The 14,530-nt window shown below is 56.3% G+C and overlaps 1 protein-coding gene across 1 annotated transcript in view; it reads left to right on the forward strand.

The window, feature by feature from the left end:
* The first annotated feature begins 4,724 nt into the window (after positions 1 to 4,724).
* ROBO3 (roundabout guidance receptor 3) overlaps positions 4,725 to 14,530 on the forward strand; it is a 17,837-nt gene continuing 8,031 nt past the window's right edge. The window contains 14 exon segments of the mRNA XM_007463638.1: positions 4,725 to 4,884; positions 7,877 to 8,203; positions 8,566 to 8,723; positions 9,209 to 9,329; positions 9,426 to 9,564; positions 9,893 to 10,020; positions 10,303 to 10,427; positions 11,591 to 11,762; positions 12,079 to 12,284; positions 12,503 to 12,584; positions 12,890 to 13,055; positions 13,241 to 13,407; positions 13,936 to 14,060; positions 14,250 to 14,475. Coding sequence (XP_007463700.1) covers positions 4,725 to 4,884; positions 7,877 to 8,203; positions 8,566 to 8,723; positions 9,209 to 9,329; positions 9,426 to 9,564; positions 9,893 to 10,020; positions 10,303 to 10,427; positions 11,591 to 11,762; positions 12,079 to 12,284; positions 12,503 to 12,584; positions 12,890 to 13,055; positions 13,241 to 13,407; positions 13,936 to 14,060; positions 14,250 to 14,475 — 2,302 coding nt within the window.

Here is a 14,530-nt window from a genome sequence, read left to right on the forward strand (position 1 = left end):
AAAGAAATCTTGCTTACAGCCTTCAGAAAGAGCATAGCCCTTGACTTCAGACTTGCAGCCTGCGAAAGGGAATAAATATGTGTTGTTTTTGTCCACCTAGTTTGTGGTTTTTTGTTATAGCAGCCCTAGGAAAATAATATAGAAGGGGAGAGAGACAGAGACAGAGACAGAGAATAAGAATGAATGGGAGGCACACAGGGAAGGCTAGTGGGCTCTGCGGGGGCAGTTGTTGTGAGGACTGACTAGTTAACTGGGTGTATTCACTAAACCAATATGTACAGAGTGCTTGCTCCGTACCAAGTTTAATAAAAGGAATCAGGAAAGCTCTTGTTCTCCCTAGCCTTTGTTCCATCTACTGGGATGTGGACATTTCTGCCCAGTTGCCTCCAAATTTCCAGACTTGGCGGTGTGTGTTGCACACTAACTCCCCCCAGGCTCCTCCACTGGAACCCCAGGGGTGGGGGGCCGGGGTGGGGGGGGGGAGTGCGCTCTGGGACAAGGGGCCCTGGCCTATTATCTCAGCAGCTACAGGGGTTGAGCCAACAGACCCTGGCTCCTGCCGGGGGCTGGCTCCTGCTGTCTGCTTTCCAGCCGGGGGGCCTATTCTTTGCTCTCTGATCCCCCCTCCTGTTTGGCCCTCTGGCCCCTGAAGGCTGGGTCAGTGCCCCCTGGCATCATTGCTCTGAAGCCAGCAACCCTGCTGAGCCATTCACAGGCATAGCCTAGTAGCGGTGGGGGACAGATGTTAGTTCCTTGTCCCCCTCCCCAACAAACACACACACATATGCTCAGTGTGTATCAGTGCCCTGGGAAGGGACCAAGGCAGAGAGAGTGATGGGAGGCTACAGGCTCTGGGGGGATGTAAATGGACTCTGCGTATGTGTGTGTGTGTGTGTGTATGTGTGTGTGTACTACTAGGGAGAGGCAGGGGCAGTAATCAGTGTGAGATAGGGGGGTTGTCCTCAGACTGCCCTCCTGGGCAATTACATGCCAGCAGCTCATCCACTACCAGCTGGCATGCAGGCTTTGAACTACCAAGAAGCTTCCCATACAGCCCCCAGCTTGGCCACTGAAAATTCCCAGCTACGTTCTGTGGCTTATGTGATGGCTCTAGGCCACGGAAGTTGGCCTGAGGTAGATATTCTCTCCATAAACACCCACGCCCCCACCCCAGACACACATTTCTTCCCACCAGACTCCATGACCCTATCAGAAGAAACTTACCCTCTCTCTCCAGAGACTCAACTCTCCCCATCCTCTCTGCCTCTTGCTATTCTCTTGTTTTGCCAACTCCCCTCAAAGCTTCCTCTTCTCTTTTCTACTCTTTCTGAAGTGCAGGCTGTTACTGATAAAACCCTGGGAAAGAAGTAACCTTCTGAGGCAGGCAGCAGAAGGGAGGGGCCTGGAACTCAAATTCTTTCTCCAGCCTACGGTGGAAGTTAGACGAGGACCCTCCAATTACAGTGCACACACTGAGTGCTTTAGGTCAGGGGTCACCAACCCGGTAGCAGTCCCTGGCCTGTTAGGAACCGGGCTGCACAGCAGGAGGTGAGTGGTGGGCGAGCAAGTGAAGCTTCATCTGCTGCTCCCATTGCTCACCTTACCACCTGGACCATTCCGCTACCCACCCCTCATAGGTGGAAAAGATTGTCTTCCACAAAACCGGTCCCTGGTGCCAAAAATTTGGGGACCGCTGCTTTAGGTGCTGTACCAGCGCCTGTGGTCTACAGGTTAGGAAAGGGAGACAGATGCAGCGAGTTACCTACTCTCTCTAAGCAAGAGGTAGAAGCCAGAGTTGTGTTGGTCGTTTGTGGGGTGAGGTGGGGCAGACAGTGGGGAGACGAATAGGAGGCAAACTCCTTCCAGAACTGCCTGTGGGAACAGCATAGAGAGAAGTCGGACTGGAAAAGGTGCAGGGCCAGTGTCCAGGCTGCCCATCGGACCTTAAGAAAGGGAGGCTGGGCTTTTTCTGCCCACTGTCTGCCCCACGCTCTACTAAATCCAGGGCTCCAGGGACCCTGAGGGGGCTGGGAATTGGGCTGTGGTTGGGAGGTGTTTATTCTCCAATACACCCCAGTTGAGTACTGCACCCTCTTTTGGCATTTAATATGAGTTGGTTTAAAGGGAGAGTATTCTAGAGATACAGAGAAGTACAAAAAAAGGAAAGAGAAGAAACAAGAGCAAAAAGTAGGGAGAGAGAAAAGAGTCTTGAGAAGGAGTGACAGGAGATTTGGGCCAGGAGAGTCTCGGGAAGGAAGAGAGTGGCCCTACTTTGTCCAGCCTCCAAACCCAGAATGCCAGGGATTAGGAAGCAGCCTTGCCCATGGGCTGAGTCGCAGCCTCCGCTCAGGGAACCCTGAGCAAATAGCCCTGATCCCCACATAAAGGGCCAATTAACTGCGCTGTCTCTGGGAACAAATCCGCTAACAGGGTGACAAGCCCCTAGACGCTGGCGGGCCCTGTGTTTGCTGAGAGGCCCACCGGGAGCAAATCAGGGGATTAGGATGGGGCAGGAGCCACATGGTGGGATGCGGTTTCCTGTCTGCTGCAGCCCTCCCTGCCCCAGAGCAGGGCTGGTGCCAGGACGCCGGATTTCTGTCCTGGTTCATCCTCTGACGTGATGGAACCCAGGTGACCTGGGTGGCTCAGCAGGGAGGGGAGCAGGGGGCTCCTGAACCGGGAATCTGAAGCATCAGAGCAGAGCAAGTAGTCCAATTTCTCCTTAACGGATGGGCAAACAGGTCCAGAGTGTGAAATTTTCTCACTGGCAAATAAAGGATTGGGACGTCTGGGTTCGTCATTCCTGAAGGGATTGATTTCTGGTGGGAAAATCTATCCCTTATCACCTCTCTTATCTGAATGCAGCCTCGTCCTGGAACAAGGATGGGACGTCAGGTCCTATCTCTTAGTATCTGGTCCTTGAGAAAGAATGTGCCCCCAGCTCCTCCTACCCCAAATTAAGGTCCGCTGGGGTTTAAGTCGTTTGTGGGGCGCCAGATTCCTAGTCCAGCAAGGACAGACAGGGTGCTGAAAGAACAGCTCCTAGGGCGCAGCCTCCGGTGGGGCACACCCTGCCCCACTGCCCCGCCCCGCCTCCGCCCTTCTTGCTTCAGGCCTGGCGAAGTCACGCGCAGAGCTGAGGCGGGGCGGGGGGCCGTAGGAAGGCACCTAAACGTCCGTTCGTTTGAGGGCCCCAAGGGCTGCTCTGAGGATTGAGGGAGGAGTTTGGGGACAAGCCCCCACCCTTGACTAAGTCTCTAGCTCACTTGAGCGCTGCCTGCCTGAAATACCCAACTCCTGACTTAGCTTACGATGGGGTCTACGTCTGTGTAACACCCACCCCTCAGGACGTTGACCTGTTCACCTGCCTCCTCCCACTTCGGAAGCAGCCACCCCTCAAAGGTGATCTCCTCACACGGAGCCCTCCGGTTGAACCAGAACCCCACCATCGGCAGGGCCTTAGCTCAGATAGGCCCGGGTCTCTCTTCCCCTGACACCCCAAGGCCACCCTTAGCCTAGGAAAGTGTGTGTGTGTGTGTGTGTGTGTGTGTGTGTGTGTGTGTGTGTGGAGGGGGCGACTGGGAGATCTTCAGGTACAAAGAACGCCAGAAAAGCCAGAAGCAGGCGGGTGGGGGGGTAGGGTGGGGATTATCGTGTCCCCTCCCCCTAAGGAGGATCGTTATCAAGTTTGAACAGATTTGAGCGAGTCTTCCATCAACCCCATGTCTTCTCTTGCACTTGCCTTTACAGGAACAATATTGCTCTCTTTGTCTTAGCCCCAGACTCCCTGGCTCCCCTTCAGTCTCCTCCGAAAGGTAAGACAATTTAATAAAATATGTCAGAGCAAAGTAACGCAAAAGCATGCCGATAGATGCGAGATGCCTGGGTTTCCCTGGGCTTTCCGCCTCCAGTTTTATCCCTGTTGAGTATCCTCAGGAACTACTAGATTAGTGGTGCGTCTGGGGCAAGGACTCCCTGGTCAAGACGCGCCACCTCATCCCCCTCCCGTCTCTCGGCTGCAAACCAGGCGACTGCTGGGCAAAGGGGTGGACGCACCGCGGAATTATTCTCCACCCACTCCCAACTCCCGCCCCAAACCACGCCAGCCGTCCGCACTCCCGCAGCAAAGCCCGGGGACTTGGGAGGAAGTGGAAGCCAGGACTTGGAGAGCTAGAGGAACGGTCTGGCCCTTTGCCTCAGTTTCCTAAAAGAGGAAAAGAGAGGAGGGATTCCTCCTTTGAAGTCGGGCAGAAGGGCAGAGTCCGAAAGAACCTCATCCCTCATCTTGGGTGCTTTGAGAAAGGAGGGAAACACTCCCGAGGTGTCCAGAGCTGACGCGGGACTCGGGGCGCGGGGCGGGGACTCCGCATCTCGCGCGCGACGCGACTCTAGTCTCTGGCCCTGCTAGTGGCCGTCGGGGTGGGGGTGGGAGGGTGGAAGGCGGCGGATTAATCCCTTAATTACGCGGTGATCCGCGTGGCACCTGCTTTCTGCCCGCCTAGCTCTCGGGGGACCCGGGCACGGGGGGGTGGAGAGAGAAGGACGAGGGAAGGAGGAGGGCACGCGGAGGCACGCGCCGTACCCAGGCGCGCCGGCAGGAGAGCGGCACCGTGGCTGGGACAGCGCGCAGAGGCTGTCGAGGGGCTTACGGCTCCCGGCCCGCGGGTCTCAGACCCAGGGGCTGGGCCCCGAAGCCCCAGCCCCGGTCCCAGTCGGGTCGCGCCATGCTGCGCTACCTGCTTAAAACGCTGCTGCAGATGAGCTTGTTCGCGGACTCCTTGGGCGGGGACATCTCTGACTCCAGCGACCTGCTCTTCGGCTTCAACTCCTCGGTGGCGACGCTCAACCAAAGCCAGCTGATCCCCGGCGATCCTTATCTCAACGGTGAGACCCTGCCCCACGGGGACTTCGGATCCAGGGATGGGGTAAGGTGGGAGGGCGGCATGGACGGGGAGTCCAAAGCGCTCCTGCCCCAAGGTCCGGGACCCCCAGCTACGCCCTCCCGCGCCTCCCAGCGCCTCCCGGGTGGTGGGGACCAATGGATAGTTTGGGGCTTAAAGCACCTGAGTGGGGATGTCGGCGGGAGGTCGAGGGCTTGGGAGGAGTTGGCAGCTGAGTCCCCCACTCCTCCTCCCCAACCGATGCCCACGGCCACCCCAGGTGACAAGAACCTGAGTAAGAGAGGCCACAGCACGGAGGGTAGAGGAGGGGGGGCGGTCGCTGGAGGGCCTGGGCCAAGCCCGGCCACTCGGTGACCCACCCAGGTAACAGGGTTCCGTTCGGGACCTTAAGTTTTCCAAGAACTCACTTAGGACGAGGGTGATGACGCCAAAATGTTAAATGTGTTTTGCTACAGAAGGTGACGGAGGCGGCGACCGTTTCAGGGAAACTTAGAAGTTTGCCCCTCAGAGGTAGAACTCACCGCCGGCCCGCCCCGGCAGAGCTGCGGCGGGCGGGCAGCGCTGGCGGGGAGGTCATTACCGCTAATTACGGTGATTAATAAATGATTGAGACAGCGCATTTTCCCCTAGCGCTGCGGGGAGGCGGCGAGAGTTAGGTATGCCGGAGCCTGGGGAGAGGGCCAATTGCGCCCCCTGCCGGCAGCATCGGGAACTCCCGCAGCCCTGAACGACTTTGCTGTTGATCCCCCTCTGGGCACAGCCTTCATCCCTCCGCCTCTATCCGCTCGAATCTACCAGCACCGTGCTGGGGACTCCAAGGTGGCAAGAAAGGAGACCCAGGCAATGGATGTGTGTTTGTGAGTGGGGTACTCCAGGTGCTGCGGGAGGAGCGCCAGAGCCTCATTAGCAATGGTCATTAGCTATTCATTAGCTGTTGTCGAAGCATCTCCTGACACCGGGAATGACAGGGAAGAAATTCCAGGGAAAGGACGCCTGCAGCTGTGTCTACAGGAATTAGGGGGAAAGAGCCGATGAGAGGGGTGTGGATTGTATGGAGGGAGCAATGAGGAAGAAGATGGGGAATTGAATGGGATTCTCCAACCTCCTGACCCTCTTAGATTCTCAGGAGGTTAAGCACAGAGCCCTTCTCACGGACACCCCAGACACGCCTCTGCTCCCCTCGCGCTCTTACAGTGTTTCCACACATTGCCTCATTCAAACTCGAAAATTTAAGGAGGTGCGTTGATGGTCACATTTCGTGACTGAGAAAACAAACTCAGAGCAGATGAATAGTATCCCAATGGTCACGAAAGCAACGTAAAGCTTGGCAATAACAAACCAACTTCCATTACACCCAAAGGCCATGTGAAGGGGGGAAAGGGAATTTTGGGGCCTGGAAGAATCTGATTCAGGTAGAGACTGTAGAGGTCAAGATAAGGTAAGGTGGGCCAGGGAGGAAGAGCCCTTAACTAATGGTAGAATAGCCATATTCACGGAGTGCTTTACATACACTCTGGTCTTGTGACAACCCTATCACTACTGCCACATTACAGGTAAAGAAACTTCGACCCAGACAAGTTCAACAATTCGCCCTAGTTCTGACAGCTAGGAAGTGTCAGCGTCTGAGATTCCAGCCCACGACACCCCTTGAGCTCTTATCCACTCTAGGGTCGCTCACGTGGGGTCTGGTCTGCCTAAACGGGGACTGGAATGGGATGGTGGAGAAGAAACGGGTGAGAAGCAGAGGTTTCCATCTGAAAGGGAGGAAATCGAGAAAAATTCCTTCCTTCCCTAAGTGGGAGGGAAACCGATCTTCTTGTCCCTGACCAGTTAGATACCCTCTCCCCAGGATAGCAGCAGCAGCTTTGTCTCCACTAGAACTTCTTAAGAGCCGGGGCTGAGAAATGAAACCCAATCCCGTACAGAGGCTGGAAGCAAGAGGTCCCCGCGGATTTTGGAACTGGGGGTGGCGTGGGGCTTTGGGGGCGGGGGAGGGGAGGCAGAGAACAGAAGCACGGGGCTGTCCCTGCTTATTTAAGGACACCAGGTTACGCGAGGCGGCAGCGACGCCTACTGGCCGCCATAGGTTACAAATCCAAATCCACTTTTGACGAATCTGGGGGTAGGCGTCTGCGCTCATCCCGCTCGAGGATCCTGGATCCCAAACTGCAGCAGAAGCGAGCAGAAGTCTGTAGGCCAAGTGAGGGGCAGGAGCAGACATGCGGGTGAACGCATCTGAGTGACCAAGGAAAGTGAGGAATTCCTCTCTCAATGATTCTTAGCCTTTCTTAACTATATCAACATGTAGAATAATCTGTTGAAAACTATGCCCTCTTAGAAAAGGAGCGTTACTCACTATTCCATCATCATTTGCGTTCAATCCCTGTGACTTCACAGGACCCAGAAACGTGATTATCTGTGCGGTGTCATTAGGAAGGGCACTGTGCCCATTCACGGGCTCCAGGGTAAGGAGTCCCAGCCCTCAGCCCATCATTCACTTCTTCCCTTTCCTAAGTCGGGGGGGGGGGCGCCCAGGCTGGGCCACAGTCTCCATAGCGCTGGTCCGGGACCGCGCGGAGGCGAAGAACAAATTGTCGGCGCCGGCGCACCGCTTATGGTCGTTCACAGGTCTGTGAACCAGCGCGGGCCGGGGACTGAAAACCAGTCGGCTAGAGGCGCGGTGTACTTGCCAAGCCGTGGCCCAGTCACTCTGCACTTCACCTTGGCAGGAGGCTGGCGTCGTTAGCCGTTCTAGAAAGCCGGCCTAGGAGCAGGTGTCCAGATTCCTCTACTGATCTGCCTGTCCGCAGGCATCTTCTTTCCAGCCTAAGGACGTGCGGGGCACCTGTCCCGAAGGAGATACTCGACCCTACACACAGAGAGGGTGGGCAGGAGGGGATCTTTCTTCTCTCTGGAGATTCGATCTTTCTCCCGGTTTCCGGGTCTGAATGCTCTGCGCCCCCCACCCCCCTCAGGGTCAAAGGTCGGGCCGGAGGACGCGATGCCGCGCATCGTGGAGCAGCCGCCAGATCTGCTGGTCTCCCGAGGCGAGCCGGCCACTCTGCCCTGCCGCGCGGAGGGCCGGCCGCGGCCCAACATCGAGTGGTACAAGAATGGGGCGCGCGTGGCCACCGCGCGCGAGGACCCACGCGCACACCGCCTGCTTCTGCCCAGCGGCGCCCTCTTCTTCCCGCGCATCGTGCATGGGCGCCGCGCGCGGCCGGACGAGGGTGTCTACACTTGCGTGGCGCGCAACTACCTGGGAGCGGCGTCTAGTAGAAACGCCTCTCTAGAAGTGGCAGGTGGGAGTCTCCTGGTTGCTTCCAGAGCCTCGGGAAGGCGGGAGGGCACCGGGTAATCCCGTCCAGAGCCAGGCCCAATCTCAACCCATTCAGCAGCTTCCCTTTGGGACTAAGACCTTTGGTCTCTAAAGCCCTCGCTTTGGTCGGATGACGAAGTGGGCCTGGTGTTGTCGCAACCCAGGAAGACCTCCGGTCTGCGGTCTGCGGTGATCCACCTCTCCCCAAAACACTTTCCTGTGTCCTCACCCAGTTATGTCACCCCACACTCTATTTATTCCCCTGGTCATTCATTCTCATTCTCTCTCTCTCTCTCTCTCTCTCTCTCTCTCTCTCGCTCTCGCTCTCGCTCTCCCTCTCTCCAGTCCTCCGCGATGATTTCCGGCAGTCTCCTGGGAACGTGGTGGCGGCCGTGGGGGAGCCCGCGGTAATGGAATGTGTGCCCCCCCGCGGCCACCCAGAGCCCTCCGTGTCCTGGAGGAAGGATGGTGCTAGACTCGAGGAGGAGGAGGGAAGGATCACGGTGAGGGGCGGGGCCACGGCTGGGGATGCGACCGGCAGCCAGGGCCGGGGCCAGGGACATCCTGAGGGTCGAAGCCCTAGGCTAGGGGTCTGGGACGTGTGTCAGAGGAGGAAGGCCTGAATCTAAAGGTCTTGGGGGGGCGGGGGGACATGACCTGGAGGCGATAAGACAAGAGATTTGAAATTGGGGCATTAGCTAACCAGAGGCTGAGAGTCAGCTACTGAGTGGGGATAAATCAGCAGAGGTAGACCGGAATCAGTGTAAGAAGGTGGGGATTATGATGCCCCAGGGACTGGTGGGAGGTGGTCTGGGCTGTGGGAGAAATGATACACTTGAGCCCCACCTTGCGCAAATCACTCAAGGATTCCTTATCTGATAAGTGGGTCAAATTCACTGGTCTTCTCCATTGGCTTGCTGTCAGGATCAGATAAACAAATATGCTTTGATGGCTATAAAGGATCAAAGTTCCCATTATTACTCTGCAGCTCCGTGGAGGGAAGCTGATGATGTCACATACGCTCAAGAGTGATGCAGGGACGTATGTGTGCGTGGCCTCCAACATGGCAGGAGAACGGGAGAGTGGGGCAGCCAAACTTGTGGTCCTGGGTAGGCACGTGGGGTTTTGGAGTTATGGGAGTGTGTAGCCTGGGGAGTGAGTAACTGAGCAGACCCCCTGACTACTCACTCACTCCCTCTGCACAGAGCGTCCCTCATTCCTGCGTAGACCAGTGAATCAGGTGGTCCTGGCTGATGCCCCCGTGGACTTCCCATGTGAGGTGCAGGGGGATCCCCCGCCTCGTCTACGCTGGCGCAAGGAGGATGGGGAACTGCCCACAGGCAGGTGAGAAGCCCCCTCCTACTGCCTGTAGGGAGACCCAATCAGCTCAAGAACATACCCAGCCCTAGAAAACTGGGGCGGGGGGGGGGTGGGGGGGGGAAAGGAAGGCAGATGCCTCTCACTTGATGGCACAGAGAAGTCTGCTCCCCAGAGCCTGTGGCCCCTGCGCTAACCAGTCCCCACCTCCGTTCATGGGTCCATGGGTACCAGCCTCTCTCCCTGTTGAGGTCTACCTTGTCCTTATGTACCCCGATCCTGGTGTCTGTCCTGGGTGGGTGAGAAAGGGTCTGTAGCTGTGGCCAATCCAGCCTGGGGGTGGGGGGTGGAGCAGGTATGAGATCCGGAGCGACCACAGCCTTTGGATCGGGCGTGTGAGCACTGAAGATGAGGGGACTTACACCTGTGTGGCGGAGAACAGCGTGGGCCGCGCCGAAGCCTCCGGCTCCCTCAGTGTTCACGGTGAGGGCCCCACCTGGGACTGCCTGCGGCAGGGATGAGGCGAGGGAAGACAGACGATGGGTGGAGGTGGAGAATGAGGAGAAAGGACAGAGCAGGAGATACGATGCATCCCCTGAGACTTCTGGAAGCAGAGGAAGGATGGGAAAGCTAAGCAGAGGCTTGAGCGAGAGACGGACATCCGCTCCTGCTTAAGCCAAGCCCAGGTGTCTCTCTCCTGTTCCCTCTGTCTCCCTTCTTAGTACCCCTGACTCCCTGTTCCTTTATTTCCCCTCCCCTTCCCAGTCCCACCCCAGCTGGTGACCCAGCCCCAGGACCAGATGGCGGCTCCTGGAGAGAGCATAGCTTTCCAGTGCGAGACCAAAGGAAACCCCCCGCCTGCCATCTTCTGGCAAAAGGAGGGAAGTCAAGTAGGTGGCCAGCTCCACAGGCCTTCCCACCAGCTTCTCCTCTGCGTCTCAGCCTTCCTCCTTCTACATTCTGCAAACTTCTCTCTGGGGTTCAGTCTTAGCTTTCCTTCCAGAAACCTGTGCAAGTTATTTGGGAGGATTAAATAAGATAATGAATATAAAAGGCCTGGAACATATGATAATATGTTTTGGTGGTAGGGAACAGTCCTGTATGGTAATTTCTTGGAGAATCTTTCTGTTTTGGGCAAGGCTGTCCTGAGGATGTAGCATGATCCAATTAGATCCTTCCTCCTCCCCACGCCTGGGGTCTGGGCTTTAACGTTCTGCTCTGGAAAGTGAGTACTGTACCAAAGCTGCTCAGGGTAGAACATTACACGCTTTTCTAATGACAGAGGACTTCCACCAGGGGGAACTCACAGACACCCCTTAACCTTAGCAAACAGATCTCAGCATATAGAATTGGAATGAACATTAACTAAAGTTACAACACAAGTAACTCCCTCCAAGAGAAGGGTGGGAATTTTGCTACTGGGAAACAGGGTCAGTATAATAAAATAAGTCTCATTAACCCCATCCCACTGGGAAACCAGGCCACCCACTACCTCGTTGCAAATCCACAGCCACAATTTTCCAACATCTTCTCTAGCACTGGGGGCTGCTGCATTTTAATTAGATTCTTAAATGAATCAAAATGCAGATGGTAGTAGAGGGTGGGAATAAGTGTCAGTCAGGGGCTCAGCATGGTGCCATTAAAACCTGCTTCCCTACCTTCTGTGTATCTAATGTAAAATGTTAAAGCCAGAAAGAAGGGGAAAGTACGTAACATTTATCATCCAATGTATTGAAAGAGTTTCAGGTAATCACTTGATTTAATCCTCATAAGTATCCTCTAAGAGTCAAATCTGGGGAAATTGGAGCTCAGGAAGATTAAATAGCTTGCTCAGTTTCCTGACTGGTAGAGCTGGGATGTGCACCCCCAAATCATCTAATAAAACTCTCTTATTCTTGTGAATAGGGTCAACTAGTTTGCCTAAGGTCACAAAACTGGCTTGGGACAGAGTATGAGCTAGAAGCTTAGGAATTCTCTGGATTCTGGGGTTGGTGAGAACGGGGAGCTCTCCCTGCCAGCTGCCAGGTGGCTTGGTTGCTTGCTCTGTCCCCAGGCCCTGCTATTCCCCAGTCAGTCACTTCAGCCCACGGGGCGCTTCTCAGTCTCTCCCAGAGGCCAGCTCAGCATCACTGAAGTGCAGAGCGGGGATGCTGGCTACTACGTGTGCCAGGCTGTCAGTGTGGCCGGCAGCATCCTGGCCAAGGCTCTGTTGGAGGTGAAAGGAGGTACGTGCCCATGGAGACAGGGCTGGACTCATGGCCTGGAAGGAAATCATGGCTTAAAGAGATCTGTTTTTCTTGGATTCTATGTAATATGTCTGCAAGGGGAGAGGCATGTTCCTGAGACATGTCCTTGAAGTTTGGAAATCAGGTACAGAAGCCACTAATAGATGGCTGATCCCACACAGAGACAACAGATGGTTATGGAAGCCCCCCTGCAATATCCAGGGGAGGGGAAGTGAAGGAGCAGAGATGAGGACAAGGGGCTGGTTGCCTGAACCCAGGAGCCTCGCCTAAGGTGCCCAAGTTCTTCCTCTCTCAGCCTCCCTGGATGGGCTGCCTCCCATCATCCTCCAGGGACCAGCCAATCAGACACTGGCACTTGGCTCCTCTGTGTGGCTGCCATGCAGAGTGACTGGGAACCCTCAACCTAGTGTCCAGTGGAAGAAGGATGGGCAGTGGCTGCAAGGGGATGACGTCCAGCTCAACCTAATGGCCAACGGTACCCTGCACATCGCCAGTGTGCAGGTGAGTCTCGCTCCTGGGGCCCAGGTAACTGAGAATGGCCACGTGCTCCACATGCCCAGCTCTAGTACCTGCTGCAACTTGAACTCCACCTCTGCCCCTCTGCTCTCAGACCACCTAGAGCGGACAGCATCCTCCCCATCCTTCTGTACACCCACCTCCACTCCTTCGCCCTACCTTGCTCCACTCCCAGTTTGCCAGTCCTCCGCCCTCTCCTGCAGGAGATGCACATGGGATTCTATAGCTGTGTGGCCAAGAGTTCCACAGGGGAGGCCACCTGGAGTGGCTGGCTTAGGAGGCGGGGTGAGTTTTTCCTTTGTTCCCTTGTTTTGCCAGCGCCCTTCTCCAAACCTGCTTCAAAGGTGGCCAGTACCTCCCCCAAACCCCAGGACTGATTTTATCTTCCAAGTGCCATGGCCATGGTGGTGGGGAAAAGGAGGACAGAAGTGGTGCCCTTGGGAGGCACATGTGAGCAGGAGTTAGTTCACTATGTCCCGCCTCCACCATCACCACTGTCACAGCGCCACAGCTCCTCTGGGAAGGAGGAAGGTTACGCTGGGGCCATCTTTTCCCCATCCTTCTACTCAAAGATTATCTCCTTACTGCAGAAGACTGGGGAGTATCACCAGACCCCCCTACAGAACACAGTACCCCTCCGGGGCCTCCCTCGCAACCAGTGGTCACTGACATTACCAAGAACAGCATTACCCTGACCTGGAAGCCTAACCCACAAGCTGGGGCCACAGTCACCTCTTACGTGATAGAGGCCTTCAGGTAGGGAGAAGGTTTTGAATGCAAACATGGAAAGTTACAAGGAGGGGCCCCTGTGTCCTTAAAGGCTTTGCTGTTGTGGCGAGAGGTTTGCCAGGGTGAGGAGATAGTAGGGGGTGACAGAGAATGGATGAGATGAAATAGACAGGTTGGGCTCAGACAGCTCTGTCACCTCATTCTTGTTGTAGCCAAGCCTCTGGCAACATGTGGCGGACGGTGGCAGATGGCGTGCAGCTGGAGACACACACCGTCAGTGGCCTGCAGCCCGATACCATCTACCTGTTCCTGGTGCGAGCCGTGGGAACCTGGGGCCTCAGTGAGCCCAGCCCCGTCTCCAAGCCCGTCCGCACCCAGGGTGAGTAAGGTCAGGGTCTCCGGATCACGGGTATAACGTGCAACGTGGCAGAGCACCCCCTCCCCGCAAACCATGGCACCTGCCTGGTTCCAGGTCTGCCCTGGTGGCCCGGCCTGGAATAGGTGGTCATGCTTCCCTTTCACTGAGGGAACAAGAGAAGAGGAGAGAGAGAAAGAGAGGAAGATTGATTCAGTCATCTTGGTAGCTCCTCACTTCTGAGGCTTTACCCACAGATAACGCAGATTATAAGTAGAAGGAAACTTGGAGGGTCATCTTCATGTGAGAGATGAGGAACAGGGCCTTTAAAGGGCGCATATGTAGTCATGCAGAAAGAATACTCGTGTTAGCTGGACACCCTGGCCCACCTCTGGAAGCTCTTCCCCTGACCAGCCTGTTCCTGACCCTGGGATGTGCTCTGAGGTACTAAGTAGTGGTCTGTGGGGCAGGGCAGAGGTGGAACATACTCACACTCTCAGTCCTGACTCCCTGTCCCGGTGGCCCCTGCTGAGTGGGCTCTTTGGTCAATAGACAGCAACCCATCTGGGCCAGTGGAGGAGGACCCGTGGAGAGGCCAGCGGGGACTGGCTGAAGTGGCTGTGCGTCTTCAGGAGCCCGTAGTCCTTGGGCCCCGGACCCTGCAGGTGTCCTGGACTGTGAGTGTGGCCTAGGGATGAGGTTAAGGGCGGAGATGACGATGGGGGACAAAGGGGCCTCCAAGAATGGGTATGGGAGAGTGCGAGGTGAGTGGCTGGGGAAGATGGGTGAGTGGAGGAGGGGCTGGGACTGGAGGACTTGTGTGGCTCCAGCTCTCCCCCTGGTGTGCTTTGTCCTGTCTCCCACAGGTAGATGGCCCAGTCCAGCTGGTACAAGGTTTCCGGGTGTCTTGGAGGGTAGCAGGTCCTGATGGGGGAAGCTGGTCAGTGCTGGACCTACAGTCCCCAAGCCAGCAAAGTACTGTGCTAAGAGGACTCCCCCCAGGGACGCATATTCAAATCAAGGTTCAAGCTCAAGGCCAGGAGGGGCTGGGGGCTGAAAGCCCCTTGGTGACCAGGAGCATTCCTGAGGAGGGTAAGGGGGTGGGGCTCAGAGCCGACGGGCGGACAAGAGGGAAGGAGGAGCGGGG

The sequence above is a fragment of the Lipotes vexillifer genome, unplaced genomic scaffold, assembly GCF_000442215.2.
Source record: "Lipotes vexillifer unplaced genomic scaffold, Lipotes_vexillifer_v1.1 scaffold442, whole genome shotgun sequence".
NCBI lineage: Eukaryota > Metazoa > Chordata > Mammalia > Artiodactyla > Lipotidae > Lipotes > Lipotes vexillifer.